We start from the raw sequence: 22,635 nt of genomic DNA on the forward strand, positions 1-22,635 counted from the left end.
CTTTCCTGGCCTAGTAACTTTTACGCTACCTTTCCATATTACTTAAAACAAAAAAAAATTCATAAAGGAACCTTTATTTTCTGGGTCGAAGTAAGTGACTCATTAGTGACATTTTAGCTTCCCAATAATGTTACTTGAATTCATTTACAGATGCATCCATACCCAAAAAGTATATATAAATGGTTAAAAAGCTCCACCCACATAGTAGTGAAACAGAACAAAATTTAAAAATCAGTAAAAAAAAAACATATGTAATTTTGTATTGAATTTATTTTGATAGCTTTCGTACCCAAGGGCCTCTTAATATACAATATTTTTGGTTTTGCTATCAGGAGTAAGAATGTGGCTGTGACTTCTTTGCCAAAAATGTAAAAAGTTGGCCACGTTGCCATTGTATCTGATCGTGTTCAGCTCTGATGGGAGAGTGTCCCACGCTTGGGGAGAAGAGCACATGGCTGTAATATGTCAGCCAATGAGCAGGTACCCTCTAAAACACTCATAACTGTGATCTCTCTCTCTCTCTCCCCTGCCCGGGTCCCTACTCCTGAAGTCCTGCCTCCCCCTCCCCTCTGCCCACAGCCTGTCTCAAGGATTTGTGTGAATAAAGCAGTGCCGCAACTAAACTGTAATACTTAGCGCAATGAGAAGTCGCAAAATTAACCAGAATGTTCAAGCAAATTATAGAAAAAACCTGATCTATATCAATTAAGTAGTTCTCTTGTGAAAAGCAGACAGAAAGACGATGGTATATATATATATATATATATATATATATATATATATATACACACACACGGGGGAGTCAAGCTAATGTTATAAAATGGGATTTATCAAAAAATTGAATGAACCGTAACAAAACTGTTAATGTCATTACTCAATGTAGTCTCCACGCTTCTCAATGCACTTGCGCCACCTGTCTAGATGCAGAATAAAAGGTTTTGTCTTGTCAATCACTACATGTCGAGGGGTACTACAGTCACTAGTAACCCTGCTATTCGTTCCAAGCGGCGGGGACTGCTGTCTCGGAGTCCTTAGCAGTGTGTGAGTGGGCACTGTCTTGCAGCAAAAGAACACCAAGGCTTGTCTGGAGAAACTGAAGTTTGAGGCATTTCCACATTTCTCCTTATTTGCCAGATTTGGCACCATGTGATTTCCATCTTTTTGGACCACTAAAAAAAACATCTGGGTGGTCGTTGATTCAAGACAGATGATGATGATGTGAAGAAAGCGGTGCACGAGTGGTTGCGAGGACAAGATAAAACTTTTTATTCTTAGACAATTTTATTCAGGCTGTTCTTAGACAAATGGGGGGAAAACTGAGTTGCATTACATCTTTCTCACCTTTAGATATATGTTTACTGTTATTTGCTGTGGGTTTGGTTTCTTTGATTCTTGTGTGGTGCTGCATATTTCTTACAAACATTTCATGTTCTGATCTTGAATCAGCCGTGACACTTTTGCAGTTTTTTAGTGTGTGATACATAAATGGAATAATAGGCAGAATTACATAGGAACAGACTGCACCCATCTCCCATGTGTTACTTATATATGAATGTCAGTAAATTATTTTACTTTCTATAGTAAAATTCTCCCATGTATTTTTACCAAAGAATTTTCAGAAAGAACTTTATGCCTAAGGGGCTCAGGTGAAAAACAGACAATAACTTTGTATAATGTTAAATGTTAACGTTTACCCCCCGGGTGGAATTGAAGAGTCGCATAGTTTGGGGGAGGAACGATCTCCTCAATCTGTCAGTGGAGCAGGACAGTGACAGCAGTCTGTCGCTGAAGCTGCTCTTCTGTCTGGAGATGATACTATTTAGTGGATGCAGTGGATTCTCCATAATTGATAGGAGCCTGCTGAGCGCCCTTCGCTCTGCCACAGATGTTAAACTGTCCAGCTCCATGCCAACAATAGAGCCTGCCTTCCTCACCAGTTTGTCCAGGCATGAGGCGTCTTTCCTCTAAATGCTGCCTCCCCAGCACACCACCGCGTAGAAGAGGGCGCTCGCCACAACTGTCTGATAGAACATCTGCAGCATCTTATTGCAGATGATGAAGGACGCCAGCCTTCTAAGGAAGTATAGCCGGCTCTGTCCTTTCCTGCACAGCGCATCAGTATTGGCAGTCCAGTCTAATTTATCATACAGCTGCACTCCCAGATATTTATAGGTCTGCACCATCTGCACACAGTCACCTTTGATGATCACGGGGTCTATGAGGGGTCTGGGCCTCCTAAAATCCACCACCAGCTCCTTGGTTTTGCTGGTGTTCAGTTGTAGGTGGTTTGAGTCGCACCATTTAACAAAGTCATTGATTAGGTCCCTATACTCCTCCTCCAGCCCATTCCTGATGCAGCCCACGATAGCAGTGTCATCAGCAAACTTTTGCTAATGGCAGGACTCCGAGTTGTATTGGAAGTCCGATGTATATAGGCTGAACAGGACCGGAGAAAGTACAGTCCCTTGTGGCGCTCCTGTGTTGCTGACCACAATGTCAGATGTGCAGTTCCCAAGACGCACATACTGAGGTCTGTCTTTAAGATAGTCCACGATCCATGCCACTAGGTATGAATCTAATCCCATCTCTGTCAGCTTGTCCCTAAGGAGCAGAGGTTGGATTGTGTTGAAGGCGCTAGAGAAGTCTAGAAACATAATTCTTACAGCACCACTGCCTCTGTCCAAGTGAGAGAGGGATCGGTGTAGCATATAGATGATGGCATCCTCCGCTCCCACCTTCTCCTGATATGCAAACTGCAGAGGGTCGAGGGCGTGTTGAACCTGTGGCCTAAGGTGGTGAAGCAGCAGCCTCTCCACGGTCTTCATCACATGTGATGTCAGAGCAACAGGCCGAAAGTCATTCAGCTCACTAGGACGCGATACCTTTGGGACTGGGGTGATACAAGATGTTTTCCAAAGCCTCGGGACTCTCCCCTGTTTCAGCCTCATTCTTTAATTTAATATTATTTATTGTATCAGTATGCTGCTGCTGGAGAATGTGAATTTCCCATTGGGATTAATAAAGTATCTATCTATCTATCTATCCATCTATCCATCTATCCATCTATCCATCTATCTATCTATCTATCTATCTATCCATCCATCCATCTGATTCTTGCATTGTCAGAGGAGCAGCATTTAGCTTTAGCTGGCTCTGATTCCTTGATGACCTTTTTAATCATGTAGTAATGTTTTTTGTTTCTTTTTGTAATATAATTAGTGATTTGACTTATTTAGTCAAAATGATTAATGTAAATTATTCCTTGAAAGAATTGCTCAGTTGACTATTATATGGTTTATAATAAGGAATAAGAAATCATTTAATCACCTTTGAATATTTCTTGAAACCTCCGAATAGTTAATTTGCAAAACATTAGGATATTATAATTAATGCTGTTTTTATCTATGTATTTATATTTATTTAATAACTTGGGAAGCATGCTTGTATCCCTTAAATTTTTCATCCTAATTTTTCTTCTTTTCATTTATAGTAATAAAGGAGCATTTTATTGTTACTAATTATCTGTAAACCTAAAATTTCTTAATTCCCCCCCACCCAACCACCCCCCCCCCCCTCATTTTCAGCTCTTTCCAGTAGTTAAACATAAAGCTAGGTTTTGTATTAATGGTTAATTTAAGATATTTTTAGTAAAGTGTATTTATGGTAAAATACACACAAACATTTTTTTTCTCTATTTTTTAATAGCTGAAATGGAAAGCCTGTCTGAATTATCATCACCAGGTGCAAATCATGTGAACTTTAGTCAGCAGCCTATCCCAGGGAGCACTGCAGAACAGCCACCTTCTCCTGTACAGCTTCCTCATGGTGGACAGCAGTCAGTGCGTTCTCAGCTGCCCAACTTGCACCACGGACTTGTTTCTACACCAATCAGCCCTCAACTTGTAAATCAACAGATAGTAATGGCACAGCTATTAAACCAGCAGTATGCAGTCAACAGACTCTTAGCACAGCAGTCACTTAGCCAGCAGTATCTGAATCATCCGCCTGTGAACCGGTCACTCAACAAACCACTAGAACAACAGGTATCCTCCAACAGTGAGGTGTCTTCCGAAATCTACCAGTGGGTACGAGATGAACTGAAAAGAGCAGGGATTTCCCAGGCAGTGTTTGCCCGTGTGGCTTTTAACAGAACTCAGGTAAGCGTTACAACTTTTTTGTGTGTGTGTATGTGAAAAGTGAGTATTTTTAATTGTCATCCCTTATACTTACAAGCCCAAAGCTCTGTAAATTTGATCCACTAGTGCTCAAGATGTAGTTTTTTATTAACCTTTAACAAATATGTAAAATGTTTGCTTGAATGTGATACATGCACAAAAAAACATGTCACTGTCCTGCATAATATGAAAGTGCTACTTTACAATACAGTAATGAGAAAGTGGAAAAAAAAGCGAATGCAATAATATAAATGTTTGGCCTGTCTCATTACATAGTGTCTGTAGCAACCCCTAGCAAGGATGTGAATGTGATTGTATAATGTGGAGGCTGGCCTGGACACAGACAGGCGGACACCGATGGTTCAAACACCAACGCACGTTTATTATACATATTTACAAATAAAGTGCCACACAACCCCAAAACTCCCCCAAAGTCCAGGCCTCAACCAAAATGATGCCTCTCTCTTCAGGCCACCTCCTTTCCTCTCCTCCCGAGCTCCATCCTTCTCCGCTCCCAACTCAAGCCACCGAATGGAGAGAGGCGGCCCCTTTTATAATCACCCGGACGTGCTCCAGGTGCCTCCCGATAATCTTTTGCAAAGTACTGGCTGCGCACCCGGAAGCACTCCGGGTGTCCCTGGTCATCTCAACCCCCCCCCCCCCCCTCCTCCAGTTCTCCTGGGCGTCCTGGCTGGGTGCCACCCCCAGCCACTCGCTACAATGAGAATATCAAAAAAAAAATGTTGCTCCTCCTTTTAGGAATGCAATTACATATGCTGACTCACCCTTGCTTGGGAAAGAAATGTATTTAGTTCACAAACTTCTGTGTTGATTCTAAATATGCTATTGTTCTTGAGTTCACGTTAATTTTTTTTTTCATCTTTTTGTTGTTTTATCAATATTTAATAGTGTGCTTAAATCCTCTGTGGATTTTATTTTGTTTTTTTGTATCTGAGAACTTAAAACAAAAGTTTGTTTTTGTACTTTTTAAGTTATATCTTGGTTTTGTGCATAATGTTTCTCTTGACTTACATAATTCTGTACAGTAATAAATGGTTAGGATTTTTTTTAATATATAAACACCAGGTGCTGGTGATACTTAATATATTGAATTCTTACAAAGAATGGCAAAACTGTTTGCCCATAGGTGAGAAAAAAAAATTCTCCTCTGAAACACTTGGCAAACACTCAGGCATGGAGGTGGAGTCTAATTGTGGACCACCACATACACATGTGATTTCAGTTTATAGCAAGTGAAAGATAATGTCTAAAGATGTTCTGCATATTTCTGGGAGGTTACAGCAAACCACATTTTTTGGGAGCTTTGAAGTTCTTTGAGGCTGATAATATCTGTTGGAATCAGTCATTATGTTCAAAGAAGAATCTAAGTGGAGAGCAGACAGGCAGTGTTTTTTGCAAATTGGCAGACTCTTTAAATTATCTATAGTTTAAAAAAATTTTAATTTCTTTTGAATGCTATGCTGATTTATTATTTTTTAGTGAATTTTTATAGCTAGTCGTACTTACAGAAGAATTGGGCTCTGAAAAAGCAATGTACATGGTTAAAAACTAAGCAAGCTTTGACCACTGGATTATTATTGAAGCATAGTGTTTGCATACATAAAGGTATTGTTAAACTAACCAATATGTGTGAGTTTTTTTTTTTTTTGTATATTAGTTTAGATCAACCAATACCCAAACTAGTAACTCGAAAGTACTTGCATTAGTTATTGTCATTTTGTGGTTAACCTGAGTTTATAATGAACAGAAAACAGATTTGTAAACATAGTGTTTGTCTGTATCAGAATCTAATTCAAATTTGCTACCTTCACATATTGTTTACAGTAAGATGTTTTATGTATAGAATGGAAAAATATTTTATCTATCTCCTGTTTAAAAACATTACCCAGCATTTGTCATAACCGTAAATGCCTGTTTGTAGTTATGCATATATTTATTACACGTGCTCTGCAAGGAAGTGATGTCTCAACTAGTATTGATTCCTAGCTTGTGCCTTATATTTTAGGGGTAAGCTGCAGCTTCCTATGTCCCTATGATAGATAAGATGGGTTCAGAAATTGGATGTATGGACCATACTATCTATTCTGTTTGAAACCAGTTTAACTTGTTTCAGAGTCACTGGGTGAATGGTTACATATTGCAAATAAATAAAAATGCTACTGTAGGTAGGAAAGTATCTTTGGGAGATGCCATAAATTTTAATCCATCATATAGCTCAGTTGTTTGTTAACGTTTAAAGCTCGATTACTTAGGGTGCATTGTTTTATATGGTATTTTTGATAACTGGACTTTTTTTTTTTTTTTTTTTTCCCACATGAAGGAATAAACCGTCGATCCTGTAGTTAACTGAGTAAAATTAAATCATTGAATTTCTCTAAAATGCATTACCAGTCCATGAATTTGTCATCTGCAGAATGATTTAACATACCAGCTGAGCAGTTTATTGAGCAACACATGAAGGCAGAATGGCTTTCAAGCAAAAATTCAGTATGCATGAGAATGAAAGTGTCCACTCAGTGCAGCAAAAGTACATCTGGCAAATATTGTCCTGTCATAAAACCATGCTATAAGAGTGTTTGTGGCAGAATGATGGTGATTCCAGTGGTTTGATTATGGAAATTCTTGGCAGACTATTTTGTGCTTGTTGGCTTTGCCTCAGAAATGCTATTGTCTGTAAATTATAAATGGAAGACTGGAGGGAGAGCAAGAACAGAATATTCATTTCTTCTTGTAAAACATATATTTGCAATTTAAGTTAGTTTTCATGCACAGTATGCAAGAAACACATTGGCCTGTGGCAGCTGATTAAGTCATTTCACACATGATTGGCAGAATTTTGCTGTACACTGTACATAAAGCTGTTGTGAATTTCTTTTTTTTGCAGTGCTGCCTCTGACCTTGTATAACAGGTTATTCTTATCTCCTTCAAATGTCAATTTTTTCCCAATATAGCAGTACAGTAGTAGCAGCATAGTAAACAGTGTACATTTATGCCAAGCCAGTGCAGGTAATAGAAATCTGTCAAATCTAAATCTACATTCATGTTTTTAATTATGCATGTTTAATTTTGCTCTGTCTGCTTGGGTTTTCCTCCAGGTATGCTGTTTTACTTCCTCGTCCCCAAAGACATGCTGGTTAGCTTAATTGCTGATTCCACATTGGCTTGTGTGATTTAGAAGTGTATGCGTGTTTGGGGTTTCTGTGCAGTGGACTGGTGTCCTGTCCTGGGCTGTTTGGTGCTTTGCAGCAAGTGTTGCAAAGTTAGGCTACAGCCATCCACCTTACCGCCTACCCTGACCTTAAATTGGATTAAAAGGGTTTGAGAATGGTATGATGAAATACTTGACAAGCATAAATACACTACCTATATACTGTAAATTGATACCTACAATTGATTAGCTGTTTGTCATTATATTCTGCAACACAAACAAAAAACTTTACTAGACATACTTTTTTATGACGGTATGGTATGTGTGTTAAATTAGACTGTTTTAAGCTGTTTAACGTGTTCACTAAAAAAAAAAATCCTATGGATAGATAGAATCTGAAGAGTATTAATCAGGTAATGGTCTGTGAACTTCATTTTTGTAAAAGTGAAAAGCTGGGTGGGGATCAACTGAAGACATCCATTAGACATTACACAAAAATGATTCAAGGGATGGTTGAGATTTAGAATGCCTGTATAAAGTTGTATGTTACTTTGGAAATTAGTTTTAAAAAGAAAAACCTCTACATATTTTTTCTTTTTAATAACAAGTACTTTTGGTTTTCAATTAATCTCATTTTGCAGAGTACAGTTAATTTTTTATTGGCAGTTGGTTTATACTGTCAGTAATGGTAAGATGAAGTAAATCAGTGGGCGGAAACCACAATATAATGAAAAATGCTCAGGATCTCCGAGTTTAATTAATGATAGTTGTATGTATCATGCCTCCGCAAGAAAGCATAACCAGTGTAATTTGACAGGATGGGTGGGTATAATTTGGCAAAAGCTTTGGTGCAGACAATAAATATTGTTGAAAGTGTATTAGAGGAAAGAATTTGGGATAAACTGAAATTTGTTGAATTGCAGTTTGGTTTCAAACCTAAGACCAGAACAATACTCCCATGATTAAAACCAGTCCACCACATGGTGAGCACACACACACAAACACATTGACAGTCCGCCTAACCTGCATGTCTTTGGACAGTGGGAGCAAATGCATGGGGAGAACTGAGAGTCAGCAATGCTACCACTGTGATGCCCTAAGAAAATACCCATTACATATTATTGTAGATGTTATCAAATAATGATTACAAATAATTGCCTCTATAACACAATATGGTATAAATTCAATACTGTGTGCGTATGTTTTTCTTTTTGTCAGCTTTGGTCAGTCATTGCTTTCATTCAACCATTCAGGTTAGAGTAACAAATCGCCCGACTAGTTGCTTCCTTATGATGCTTGAAGAAATGGTATGCCCACAAAATGTACCCAGATAGAGATACAATGAGAATGTAAAAAAAATGTTCAAAAGACAGTCCAGAATTAATTTTCTTTTAAGATTCTGTGTTAAGTTTGAAAGATTTTAGAATATTAGACTTAAATGAGAGAGACATTTTTACCCTGTATACATACCATTTCTAGCAAGTGCATGTGCTATACTAAGCAAATATTGTCATTTTACAGAGAAAGAAGGAAGTAAATAATTAAATTCATTTGTATAGTCTTTATCCTACTTTAATATTGTGAAGTATTAGATACTTGAGAAGATATGGTTGCAAAGGTAGCAATTTCAACACTAAACTTTGCATATATTAACACGTTTGTGATCTATTTGTACTTCATTGTGAAATTAAGCACTAACATATTAAATACAGTAAAACAGAATAAAGTGAAGAAGTAGTTACTCTGTGGTTTTATGCTTATGAACAGTAAAGTTGCACTTTGTCTCTTGCTTCAAAAGCAATTGGTTTATTACAGTGGAAACTTGGTCTTAAAATTGAGTCGTCAGGATAGGAATTTATCACACAGCAGAATATATTACTTTTTTTTTTTTTTTTTTTTTAATTAATAATAGGGCTTACTCTCAGAAATTCTTAGAAAGGAAGAAGACCCCAAGACTGCTTCCCAGTCACTTCTGGTCAATCTGAGGGCAATGCAGAATTTTTTACAGCTACCAGAAGCAGAAAGGGACAGAATTTATCAAGATGAAAGGGAGAGAAGCCTTACAGCTGCTTCAGCCATGGGACCCACACCCCTTATAACCACGCCACCCAACCGTCCAGTCCAGGTATTTTTATTCTCTTTGCATCAATCATGCAATGTGTTTTCCTTTTAGTTAGTGAGATTTGAAAGGATTTGATAATGCAATATGCATTGTTGACTAAAGTGCTGTTTTTTTTTTATTTATTTATTTTTTATATAACGTGCTATTTGAAAATAAGTGTGAAATACTCCTCAGCTATCATATTTATCTTTGCTTAACTTAGAGGGCATACCTTTTGTAGTCTTTTGATATTTACTCCAAACAGAAATAGAAAGTTGATAGACACAGATATGTTGCATGGACACATATTTGATAAAATAAATAATATTAAACCAAATGTGTAGTTCATTTTCTGCTGAATTGTGTTTTGTATAGTATAATTATTTTATGTATGCAGTTACAGCATTACAAAAAAGTGAAAAATAAGCTGTCTGCATCTTTATTTACTGTCACAATACAAGTAACTGTTTCTTCTAGAATAGTAAAAGAATCAGTAAAAGAATATACAGAGCCATAATAGTTTTATAGCAGTTTGAGATTATGAATTATGGTGTTTAGTATCACAGTATATTGAAGAATTAGCATGCACCAAGATATTTAAGGCACAAATTAAATACATGCATCTGCTTGTGCAGGCTGTATCTATCACTAAAGATTTGTATGTTGCTAGCTCAATTACTTCTGTATAGGTTTGCAGTTTAATAATTTGATTATGTATGAAGGCAAACCCACCTCCCAAGTTATCATTTTTTAGTAGAGCAGACAAGCACTGTTAGTCTACCAACTGGTCAATAGTTTGTGGATTTGCATTTTTTGAGTATTAAATGATTTCATGTCGGATAGTGCGTGATATGTAATTTTATATTTATATTATAAGAATAGTAAGGAAAGGTTTTTTTTTTTTTTTTTTTTTTTTTTTTTTTGAAAGTAATGAAATTTTTTTATCTCAACTTTGTCATTGTTATCAGCACACAAATATGTGACTTGTTTTTGTTGCCATTTTAAAATGTAGTGTGTGGATTTTTTTTTTCCTTTTTCCTTATGTGTCTTGTAAATTTATTGTTCATGTAAATGTCATTCATGTTTGATACTTATTACTACTTGAAATTTGTTTCACTGAAACTGATCTTCAGTTTTGTCAGGAGTGTTTATCTTTTTTTGTAAGTGCTGAATGCTGTTAATTTTTGTGTTTTGTGCTTTAATCAAACATAGACAAGAAGAGAGGAATGTAGCAATACTAGAACTGAAGACTGGAATTCAAGAATCCAGGTGAGTACAGTTCTTCCCCAGATAACATAAATTAAGCTTTTTTAATTAGTAAAAAGTAAGAGAACACTCTCAAATAATTGTGTGCCAGTATTTCAACTTGGCATAAGTGTAAATAAATATGGTAACTTTATTATGTGGCTAATTCATCAAAGGGGATATCCACCAATGTTGGTTAATGTAGGATTGTATACTTCATTTCAGCAGTTTGTAATATATAATATCTATTTAAATTTAGGTGAAGCAATCGCCAATTTCATCTGAGAGGAATGGTAAAACGGACAGCTGTGTCTTGAATATCAATGCTTCCATATATGATGAAATACAGCAGGAGATGAAAAGAGCAAAAGTTTCCCAGGCCCTGTTTGCTAAAGTTGCAGCATCCAAAAGTCAGGTAAGAGCTCCTGTGGAGCGTAAGGCCAGGGAAATTGTGGTTACCGTTCGCTGAACTGACCTGGTGTCTTTGAAACATGCTGTTTTCTTAGTTACTTGTTTTACCTTAACATTGAAAGTACTTAGGGCATGGGTTCATCAAAATGCTCCTTTTAAAATAAGGGCTATGTGATAAATACGGTAGATGATTATAAGTAAACTACAGGTGTTTAAGAAGCTATGTAATGTTGTTGGACTTACAATATAAAAAGTGTTATACCTCAAACTATTTCATACTTCTCAGTATCTTCATTGAATAATATGAGGTACAATGTTTTTGATTTGAATGATTATCTTTTTGTACTTTTTCTCTCAACTGCCTGAGGGTAAAAAAAGCCTGCATTGTATGTTGTTACATAACTTTAGAGCCCTGGAATATAGGCCTTTGTTTTACAATAATTTATAAAATCCTCATAGATTAAAAACTTACTATGATATTTTGTAGGTGTATCATTTATCTATATCTGTTATATTTGTATATTTCATATGCACTTTATTGAAACAGCTTGCGTAAATTGCAGATTCTACAAAAAATTACTTTTTATATATAAAGTATGTAAATTTTTAATCATAAATATTATGTAAAAGAGGTCTACCTGTGAACTTCAAAATTAAAGGTGTACAAAGTAACAGACATACAGTGATTGAGGGTTAGGCAAGTAAAGTAATAATTTCCACAATGACATGTCTTCCTTTATTGTGGGTTTCAAAACACCAGAATCTGTTTAAACATAAAACAAGTGTGTTTACATTAGCATAGCTTTCAGTATGTCATACATCAGGGCACTGTAATCTATCCTGGAGAGAGCAATCCAGCTATGAATCATGGCTTGTATGTGTGAAATTACTGTCATTTAAAACTCAAATAATGGGGTTGAGAGAGAATTTTTAATTACAGTTTTAATAAAGGGTTTATATAATATATTCAGTATAAGAATATGCAACTTAGTCAGCAAAAAGTTAATTTTGATTAAAGATTAAATAATCTCATACATTTTGCCTCATAGTATCTGCATGGTGCTGACAGTGCAGATTAAAGTTATAGATTTTTTGTTTTATCAAAGTGATGTTTATGAGCAAAACTGTGTTTCATGCTAGCAGTAATAGAGGTGGAACAAAAACCACAAGACAGACAGATGGATGAGCAATGAGCAGATGTATTGTTAAACAGCTTTTCAAAGCTGATTTACTAATTGATATTTGCGCCCTAACCCTCCCTATACCAAATAAAATGAGTATACAGTATAGAAAGCATGAAATATTTGTATGCTTTCACATATCTAGTAGCCGCTATATCTGTTCCTGGTTCAGTGTAAGATAAGAACAGTGCTAATTATGTAGCTAAAGGAGTGCGTGAGAGTCATTATCTACTGCTCCATCTAGTAATAGAGACCAAATGGGCAGCTGGGGCACTAAGAAATGCATAAGGCGCTGAATGGAAGGCAGCATATGTACAATATATCTGATTGCCTTGCTCTCCATACCCTGCCTTGACGTTTTAATCATGGCACATGAAATGGAGTATTGGCATGCTGGAAGGGATCTGGCATGTATGTTTCAGATGCTGCATTCTCAGACACAGGAGGAGCAATCTCTGTTCACTTGTCCCTGAAGGCTAGGAAGACTTGGAAAGGGGGGAAGGGAAATGCAACTAAATTTCCATTAGCCTGCATGGTTCCCACTGGGGATTAATAATTTCTACATCAGATCTCTTCACTTCAAGGTTTAGCCATTTATGTCTTATAGCAGTTTGCTTACTTTACATGCTCTGTCTTGAATATATTGCAGTCTGTGTATTATAGAAGTAACAACGGAAAAGATCTTTCAAAATTCAATTGCTGTCTCTCTTTGCAGTAGCAAGAATAAAGAAGACTCCAAATGTACAAGAGTTAGTTTATATACAAAAGCTGATATTTAGCTTTTTTTATTTTAAAATGTAAAATTCTTATCAAAAATTTATTGGTGCAAATTAATGCAGAATTTCACCCTTCACTACACAAACACACTTTGTGTTTAAATAAAAAAAAATGCCCAGGAATTTATAATTTGAAAGTTATTTTCAACATAGATGCATTTAAATTGTTTTAATAGATTCACACTTAATTGTGCCTATTTCATTATATTCTGTCTGTCTAACTTCAACTGATTTGTATTTCATCACTAGTATTTCTGCTTCTTGACTTTTGTTTGACTTGTTAAGGCATGACAATAGAGTCATATGTGTCATTCATGAAGTAAAAGAAATGAGCCCTTTTCATTAATATAAATTGTTTTCATGTTAGCATGCCCTAGTTCATTCTGTGTTTCTGATTCCATAAATCAGATCACAGGCAGCCTGCTGTCACATAATAAGGAGCATGGTCCTTATTACCACTTTGTTGATGCACACACTCCTTCAAATTGACCATCGCAACACATGGTTTCCCCTGAAACTAGCTGTGATAATTAGCATGGCTCTAATGAGACAGAATGTCACTGATCTTGTGCAGAACTGTTGAGTATCGATGCCACGGATGGGAGCTGTCAAAGTCTGCCATCTGTGACAGTGTTTGGCACTGTAAGATGCTGGGCAGTGAGCATGCTCACAAAAGCTTATGAAGATGTAGTAGTTACTTTTTCTTACAGCAAGACAACAGTTTTTGTTTAATACTTTGACCCATTGAGAGATCTAAATAGGAGTTTGCTCTTCATATCCTTTTGAATGTGGATGCATTTTCTCGGTCATTTAGTGTTTTTTATCTTTTATTTTATTACAGTAAATACAGTAGTGCTGTCTGAAGAGTTTAGCATGGAGTGCTCTGGTTTATAAGTGGTATGCCAAGAAATTGCCATTAATGTACTGTTAATCACATTTTATCTATGAAATTTCTAATTGGGTGTATTTAGTTGAGTTATAGTATTTGGCATTTATTTTTTGTTAAATATGGCCATCCATTATGCATATCTAGAATTGATCATTTGTTCATCCCTGCAGCATGGGGCACACGGCAGGAGCCACCCATGTACACGGGCCGAGCTGATTACAGGGACCACATTCACCCAGCCACACTTAAACTTGTACAGTACCAATTTAGAACACCATTTTTAATATGTAATATATACAATTGTATGTGTGTGTGTGTGTGTATATAATATAATATCACACACACCTAAAACATAATAGGAACAGGGTTAGTTTAAATAACGTATTTATTGGCACACAGTTAGCTGAAGTCAGGGATTCAGCTGGCAGCTTTGTGATATGAAGTCCTGGTCACTAAGGCATATTGGCAGTTTTAAAATGTTCAGTAACACAGTACATTTGGATACAAGGCTTGTCGTTTATTTTTGTCTGTTCAATTTTCTGACCCCAGGTGGTTGTTTATTTTCAGTGAATTTGAATCCGGGCTTATGTTTGTTATAAAGCATATGGATTTGGAGTTTAGTTGTATTCATTTTTAAAAAAGTTCTTGCCTGTTGCATTACATTTGACTATTGGAGCTTGTGCCAGTTAGGAACCAAATATTGGTAGGCAGATTGGGGGGGGGCGGGCATGGGGTTGGTGTTGGGATGAAAATACTTGGAGAAAACTTACAGCACAGTAGGTGAAAGGGCAGTAACTCAACTAGGTATTGAACCCAAGTGCCTGGAGCTGTTTAGTAACAGTACTAATTACCACACCAAATAGAGTGTATGGAAAGCCAAAAAAAAATACATAATCATATCTTGCATTTGGGGTGTGTATGCATAGTATGTGTACATGTATTTATTTTATACTGAATACCTGTATAATTTAATTCAAATATTAACATATGTGTTCTTATAACACCCTCAAGAAATAAGTAAAGTAGTAGCATTCTCACTTCTGTATTTTTTTTTTTTTTTTGGTCAGGCTTGTGGCCAAAGACTAAAAAATTGAAGGTGTTTTCACTTTAATGTGGCAGAATAGCAGATCAATTTCTCTCATCATCCCCAAAAATATGTTTTGTTGCCTTTTTATTTATTTCCTTCTCCTCTGGCAGACCACACAGGGCTTGTTCTGAAGAACATTTTCACTAATCTGATCAGGCAGCCAAATACGCCGGGAAAACTGCTTTAATGATCCCACTAATTACCTCAAGTCAATATGAACTGTATTATTAGACTGAGGGAAAATATTCCATTAGGGTCTCCCCCTTGGGAGTTCCTCTGCTTTGTGATGTCACTGAAGCTTTCGCCCTCTTGCTTGTAATTAATTTTATTTACACACGCAGGCACGCACAAGGTCACACCTGCACAACCAGAGCCGGCCGGGGAGCTGGTGGCACTCAGGCTTAATCAGATCTGTCATAATTACCATTCTGCATGTTTCTGACACACGCTGTGAAATATTTCAATTTAACTGCCGCTACCAGCAGAACCAGATGTAGTGTGAGTGCTGCTGCATTGGAAATATTAGTCCTTGCTATAAGCTCCAACAATCTCCCCCCCCCCCCCTTTACGCTTTTTTTTTTTTTTTTCCTTTTCCCTGCTCCCCTCCCTCACGTTGTCTCTTGCTAATGTGCCACAGAAGCTGAAATATCCTGTAAATCTTGAACGCACTGCAAGGCTGATAACAGCCGATTAGACAGTTTAACCACAAACAGCTTGTTCATTTTTCTCAAATGAAAACCACATGTTGTGAGGAAAAAATTCTAGCTCTCTTTTGTTCACTTATTAGTTCCAAATAGATCATTGCTTTTTCTTGTTGATCATAATTGGCAGTACCTTTTTTTTTTTTTTTTTTTTTTTTTCTTTTTCATTTCAAAAACTTTCATGCAATATATGCAATTATATATTTGCAACAAAGCAGTAATCATTTTCTAAACTAAGTATTTAAGTGTAAATATGCTTTAAAACTTGTAATTGGTTCTGAACACACAGTCACTATCACGGTTATCCATTTAGCATGGAAAGGTATAGAAAAGCCAAGCAAAATGACACCTTTTATTGGCTAACTAAAAAGATTACAATATGCAAGCTTTCGAGCTTAGCCAATAAAAGGTGTCATTTTGCTTGGTTTTTCTCTACGTTCATAATAGCTAACACGGTACAACACCCTAGTACTACATGGAAAGGTATGATAAATAGCACCTGGAACTGCTTTCTTATTTCCTGTACAGTAAGTTACAAAACATCAAATTTAATTTTGTTAATAGTTTTATTGTTTGATTAGTTTTCCTAGCCATTCAAACTTTAGTTTCTATGTATGCTTTTAGACTTTAGTTTTTGACTTGTGAATTCCTTCCCTGGGTGTTTTCTCAGTGTGATTCGTGTGTGTGTGTGTGTGTGTGTGTGTGAGTGAGTGATGTGCATGCATACTTTTTCCTCTGTGGTTTTTTATTTTGTTACTCACAATCAGCTCTTTGTCTGTCAAGCTTCTTGACAACACTTCTTAACCACATTGCTTTCTTTTAAACCCATTAATAACAACAATATACATTTTGATAAGACATTAGTAGAAACTAATACAGTTTACCAAGTAAGATGACTCAAAGTGGCTCCTATTATTAATTTTGTAAATAGAAAATAGCAATTCTTCAAACATTTGTTTTTAAAAACTGACATTCATCAGAATCTCAGTGGTTGGTGATGCATGAGACTTGATTTCACAGATACTTATATACTGTGTCACAAAGCTCTTTCTCTGAGTTTAGAGGATATGATGAGTGTAACTTTATTGCCTTATAGTGTAGTTGCTGGGAATTTCACTATGTTTACAACCATAAATATGACAATACTATGATAAGACTCAAAATGAAGTCCTGTTTGGTTGAGGGATGTCTCAGCTTTCCTTCCTGTCAGTTTTGATATGGCACATTCATACAGCATGTGGCTTGTAGTGGAGTGTTATCTAATTTTAGTTGTATTCTGCACCATTACTTTAGAATGTAAGCTGTAAAAAGAACAGGAGTGTTTAAAATATAGTAGATAGATCTTTGGATATCTGTTTTACAATACAATTCTCAGTGTTTTCAGCTAGAGTTGTAATAGATTATACATTGAATTATTAAGCAAAGTATGAGGTTTGAGAGTAAAGTCAGCATAGTACTTAATAAAATAGCACTTGAACATTGCCATAACATGTGTGTGTGTGTGCATGTGTGTGTTTTTAATTTGGGCTGTAGTGGACTTGTGATGCTGTCATGATGTAGCAATTCAAAATAAACAAGTCTCTTTTTTTAGTTGGTTGTAACTGTTGTTGGGTAGATTTGTAAATAAATTAAACAAATGGTAAAAGTCTTGGGGAAAGATGAATTAACATTCTGCTTGCCATTGATAATGTCAGTGTGCATTTGGCTTTACTGTAGTTCTTTAGCTAGTCTTCTTCTGCACTCGATATTTTGAATTCATTAGGCTTATTATTATGCTTCCATCTATCCTTCCTTGCCAGAACTGGTTCATCTATCCCGATTATAAAATCACAGAACTCATTCCAATTTTAAATCTTTCTTTTTCATGGTGTGCTCTTCTGCTAGTCATTTAATACTAAACTGTACATACCAAATTACCATTACATGCTTTAGTAGCTTCTCATGTTCAAATATTTTATTTTTTACACTTTATAAAGTATCACATTGGTTGATAAATTCCTTGTAAAGTTTCAACCCGAGAGCAAATAAGTATACAAATAAACAAAACTTTGAAATAATAGTAAATTAAAAAGACTTAACAATATTACCTATAAACTACTTTTTGTCAAGTAGACTACAGAACATATGTTTGATAAATTTATTTTCAGCATGTGCCTTTTCCAGTATCTTTTTATCAGGCCAATTTAGGGTTACCAATTACATACTACATTCCAAAGCTTTGTGCATTATGTAGAAAAAACTTAAGTAGACCTAGAAGAATGTAGAGACTCCACAAAGCATTAATATTGTCAAGCCATGCACTTGGGGAAAACAGTAGATGAAGGGTATAAATAAACTCTACTCTGCATTAAAAATATAACCTCCACTCACTTGTTTTTATACAGTAACAAGGAATATTTTTGCTACTTATGACTGTATGTCTTAAATTTATATAATTGTATTTCATGTTGTGAGTATTGTTAAATGTTATGAAAAATGATAAACTTTAACTAAGATGTAGGATTACCATGTCCTGATCATTATTTGGTGTACATTTCCATTATCAGATCCATGTAATGCCAGACACTGTGCAGCAGGTTTTACAGCATAATTTTTTTGTTAAAGAACGTTTAGGCATCGCATATAAGAAAAGGGGAAAAGAAAACAACAGGTAAATGAGAATGACACCAGTGTCTGTCTGTTTTCCTTAGTCTTTTTTTTTTTTAAACAGTTTTTGATTCTTAAGTCCCAGACACTTTTATATTGTTAATGCCATTTTCAAATTACAGTAATACTAAAACATGTTGGAGATAGTGGTATCAGTGTCCTTACTTAGTTTTATACAAACTCAAGTTTCAATTGCTTATTCTTTTCTCTCTTTTGTAGATCTTTCCAAAGCACAATACAATTTCAGGTTCTCTATTAAAAATTTCCGTTTAAAGCTACCATCCGTTAAAAGGTAAAAGGTAACCATCTTAAATTTAATCATCTAGATGAACCAAAAAAAATCTCAAAATACATCTTCAGCCAAATCACTGTCCTAACTAAAATTTAATATTAGTGCAATTTACAGATAGGGATAGTGTGAAAGAATCTGATAATATGAAAGTTGCTGAGTTTCTTGGCAGTGAAAAGGCTCAGAATAATTTTCTTGTGGTTATTTGCATTTGCCTTTTTTCTTGCCTTGTTTAGCACCGTGCCAAAACATCAGTCCAATTAGTTACCGGAGTATTAACATCTATTTTGTTGTATAGTAAAGCATTTGGAAGGTGATTTAATGATTTTCCAGTTGACAAACATATTAGCAATATATTTTTAAATAGTTGTTTTATTCTTCTACTGTATTTTCCAACAGAAATTAGAATTTAATTTTGCAGAAAAGATGAACATTTCAGATGGAATGATGTGACATTACTTAAGTCTAACATGTAGTAGCACTTCAACAGTTGAAATAAACTGGAATGAAGAAGTAATTTATAGGAAAAAATGAAACGGTCGTTCTTATTATTTAGAAATTGGATTGTAACAAATGGTAGTGCACAATTATAGTGATTCACTAAAGTGAAGAATAAATGTAAAAAATAAAGAGGTGAAAGAGAAAATAAAATAGAATATTGATTTATTAATTGTTAATAATACAGTACAGTAATGTTTAAAGTCTATTTTCAACTTAATTACTTAACAGTAGTTCTTTCAAATATAAGCCTGGTCTGCAGCATGTATTAGCATCTTATCATTATTTTTTCCATTCTCTAAAACAAGGTCCATTTTCTTTAACACCCTGATGTCTGATAATTTTTGTTTGTCATATCTTATTTACTACACAGCAGTCCATATTATACATTTGTTCTATTATGGCTTTTTGGTTATAGTTTTTTTTTTTTTTTTTTCCCCCCTCCCTTTCTTTTTGAGGTGGTAACAGAATGCTGATGTGGTGACCTGTAGTCTGTTAACAACATGTACAAATTTCATCTCTCTTGCAGAATACTACATATTTGTATTAGTTTATTTTAATTGAGTCAAAATGGATAGCTAACAAAAAATATAAGCTTTTAAATTTAAAAGCAGGCTTTTCCCAGGTCATGGCCTTCAGAGACAATTTTGGCAGTACAGGGAGCCAGACAGGATCCCAACCCAGACCTAGTCCGTGCATTTCTGGTCTCACTTGCACAAGGTCAGCTGTTAGTTTAACTAACCGCAGATACGGGGGAGAGGATGTGAACCTCCCATGGAAAATATCAGTGTGGAGTGAACTGGAATCTAACTACTGTGAATGAGTAATATTACTTGATGTTTTGCTTAAACAAGACTTTTTGTCCAGTTAATTTGATCTTCATTAACATCAGGTGATAAAGTGTTCTAGAAAAATTATGTTTTACTTGTTCAAATGTACCTAAAATATGTTTGCCAGGAAACTTAAATATTGTTAATTGTGCACTGTTTCCACTTGTATTGCTTAGTTCTTTATTAGTAAACACACAATTACTTCCGATATCTGGTTTCTTAAGTTTTTTGTACCAAGATAGAAGTGGAGCTTATAATTTCTTCCTTGTTTATAGTTACCTCCAAAAAACAGAATAAAAACCTCTAGCGTCTGTTTTTTCTGAAGTGGTACGCTGTGGGTTTGTGTTTGCCCCATTTTAATCTTATTAACCTTTACAGTGCATATTATTCCAGCCACCCATCCATGCAACATTTGTATCTATTTTGAGAGTTTGTGTAGCTGGTGCTTACATGGGCAACAATGGACACAAGGCAGAAAACAATCTTGAATAGGATGCCAGTGCATAGATTTTCACACACATCCATCACCCTCACACTGACTGACACTGAGCCAATTCAGAGTGACCAGCCAACCTAATATGCCACCTTTGGAATTTGCCAAGAAAAGTCAAAGATGAGAACATGCAAACTACACACAGTTCCAGGGCAGAATTCAAACCCAGCACTCTGAAACTTGTGAGAGAGAAATGTTGACCACAGTCCCACTGGGCTGCCCCTTTTAAAGGTTAGTCATATGCTTAAATGTAAATTGTATAAAAATAAAATTAATAGGAAAACAATGACAACAGCATTCACTGTTAATTTTGCATAAAGCATTTGATTTTTTTGTATCTTTTCGTATCACAAGTGCAAGGAGAAAAAATTGGCATATTAATATACTACTGAAAATGTCACAAATGTGTTTAAGTATTCTATTTTCAGCATGTGTTTTGAGTATTGTTGCAAACAAAATCGCATATGCTGTTAGAACATAGACTACAGCACATTAATATTTCTTCTGTGGCAGATGGATGCGGAGTTCAGTGTTGTTTAGTAGTATCTTTACAATCCATAACTTTACAGGGTTGTTTGCTGTGAATAACAGGTTTCAACATATTATCTTTGAATTTATCTGCATAACATTTTCAGGTTGTTCTGGGCTTCTGCCAGTATCAAGAGAAAATAATAATGCATTGTATTCAGCTAGCTTAGAGGTGTTGGTTACAGATATTTCCTTTATTTAAATATGTAATTACTTGAAGTCTTTATCAGTCATCTTTTTGTCTTCTATAACCACATCTCAGTCTACCCTTTTTATTAGTACATTGTAATAATTTAGTAAACAAAACTTTTTTTTTTTTTTTTTTTAAGTAACTATTGTTTTGTTGGTTATATTCTCCTATCTAGTACTTGAGAGAAGCTAATAACACAGAGCATTAAAAATTGCATAAAAATTTTTTTTTTCTTTTTTAAATCCTATAGCAATTAGACATTTAAATAGCACATTCCTTATTGTTGCTGAAGGGATTGACTTTCTAGGCATGCATGGTGGAAAGTGGATAATAGTGGGTAAGGTTAGTCCTCCCATTAATTGGCATTTGACGTGTTAAGGGGTTGAGAGCAAGGACTAGTGTGTTTTGTTTTTTTTTTTCCCCCCACAAAAGTCTTCTTACACCTCCTCATTATGGTGCTTGTATTGTGAATGTAGGTGAGTGGTGTATATTGTTTTCCCTTTGTAAAGTGTAGAGGACGATAAATTATTTTTTGAAAATGAATAGAGGTCATGTTTCTCTTAAGTAAATGACACATTTAGGTATCTATGCTCTGTGTGCAATCAGGTTAACTCTGCTGGAAGAAGAAAATAGCCTTTCTTCTGGCATGGTTGTAGAAAAGGCACAACAGCAGCAAATAGTAATGTGTGACATACTCTTGTGCTTTGGTCCAGTGTTGCTGATGTAGTATCCAGTAACTAAATGAACATGATTCCAACATTTTGTTTTAATCTCATTCTCAATTCCACTTAGTCCAGTAGGGTCATGAAGAAGCAGGGCTTATCCCAGTGCTACTTGGGGGCAAGACAGGGAACAACCCTTGTCAGAGCACTAATCAATTGCAGGGCTCACACATATACGCACTAGTACAGGGGCCAATCTGAAACCGTCATTTAATATATCCCAGCACATCTTTGGAAATGTAGGAGGACTAGTGGTATACCCAGAGGAAAACCTATACAGGGATTCAAACCCAGGGCACTGGATCAGTGAGGGAGGACCATTGTCCATGGTGCCACCATTTCAGCCCAGTTCAAACATTTAATGTTGTTATTGCCTTGATCGCAAATGTTGAAACTGTTGATATAATTAGAAGAAAACCTAAAACATAAATATTAATACTTAAATAATTATGCTCAACCAATAATGTGAAAAAGTCCTAATGGTATCCTCCCTATGGTGCTTTACTAACAGAGGCAGACAGAAACTACTTATTATTTTGGCAGTTTGAGCTTCTATTGTCCAGTAAGTGCAGTTATCACCCTTTTCTCAGCTAGTTCTGAATCATCTCAAAGGTTCATATTCAGTTTTTATTTTATTTTCAATTTTTTGACTGTTCAAGTTCATATTTGAAAGTGATTTATATCAAGTATAAGTGTATTCAGA

At 35.5% G+C, this 22,635-nt stretch overlaps 1 protein-coding gene across 5 annotated transcripts in view; it reads left to right on the forward strand.

Moving 5' to 3' along the window:
- satb1a (SATB homeobox 1a) overlaps positions 1-22,635 on the forward strand; it is a 69,818-nt gene that overhangs the window by 29,334 nt on the left and 17,849 nt on the right. For all 5 annotated transcript variants that reach the window (XM_051935907.1, XM_028818191.2, XM_028818186.2 and 2 more), the window contains exons 7-10: positions 3,706-4,157; positions 9,258-9,470; positions 10,659-10,715; positions 10,951-11,106. In XM_051935907.1, coding sequence (XP_051791867.1) covers positions 3,706-4,157; positions 9,258-9,470; positions 10,659-10,715; positions 10,951-11,106 — 878 coding nt within the window. The remainder of the gene's footprint in view (positions 1-3,705; positions 4,158-9,257; positions 9,471-10,658; positions 10,716-10,950; positions 11,107-22,635) is intronic.

This window comes from Erpetoichthys calabaricus, chromosome 13, assembly GCF_900747795.2.
Source record: "Erpetoichthys calabaricus chromosome 13, fErpCal1.3, whole genome shotgun sequence".
Classification (NCBI taxonomy): Eukaryota; Metazoa; Chordata; class Cladistia; order Polypteriformes; family Polypteridae; genus Erpetoichthys; species Erpetoichthys calabaricus.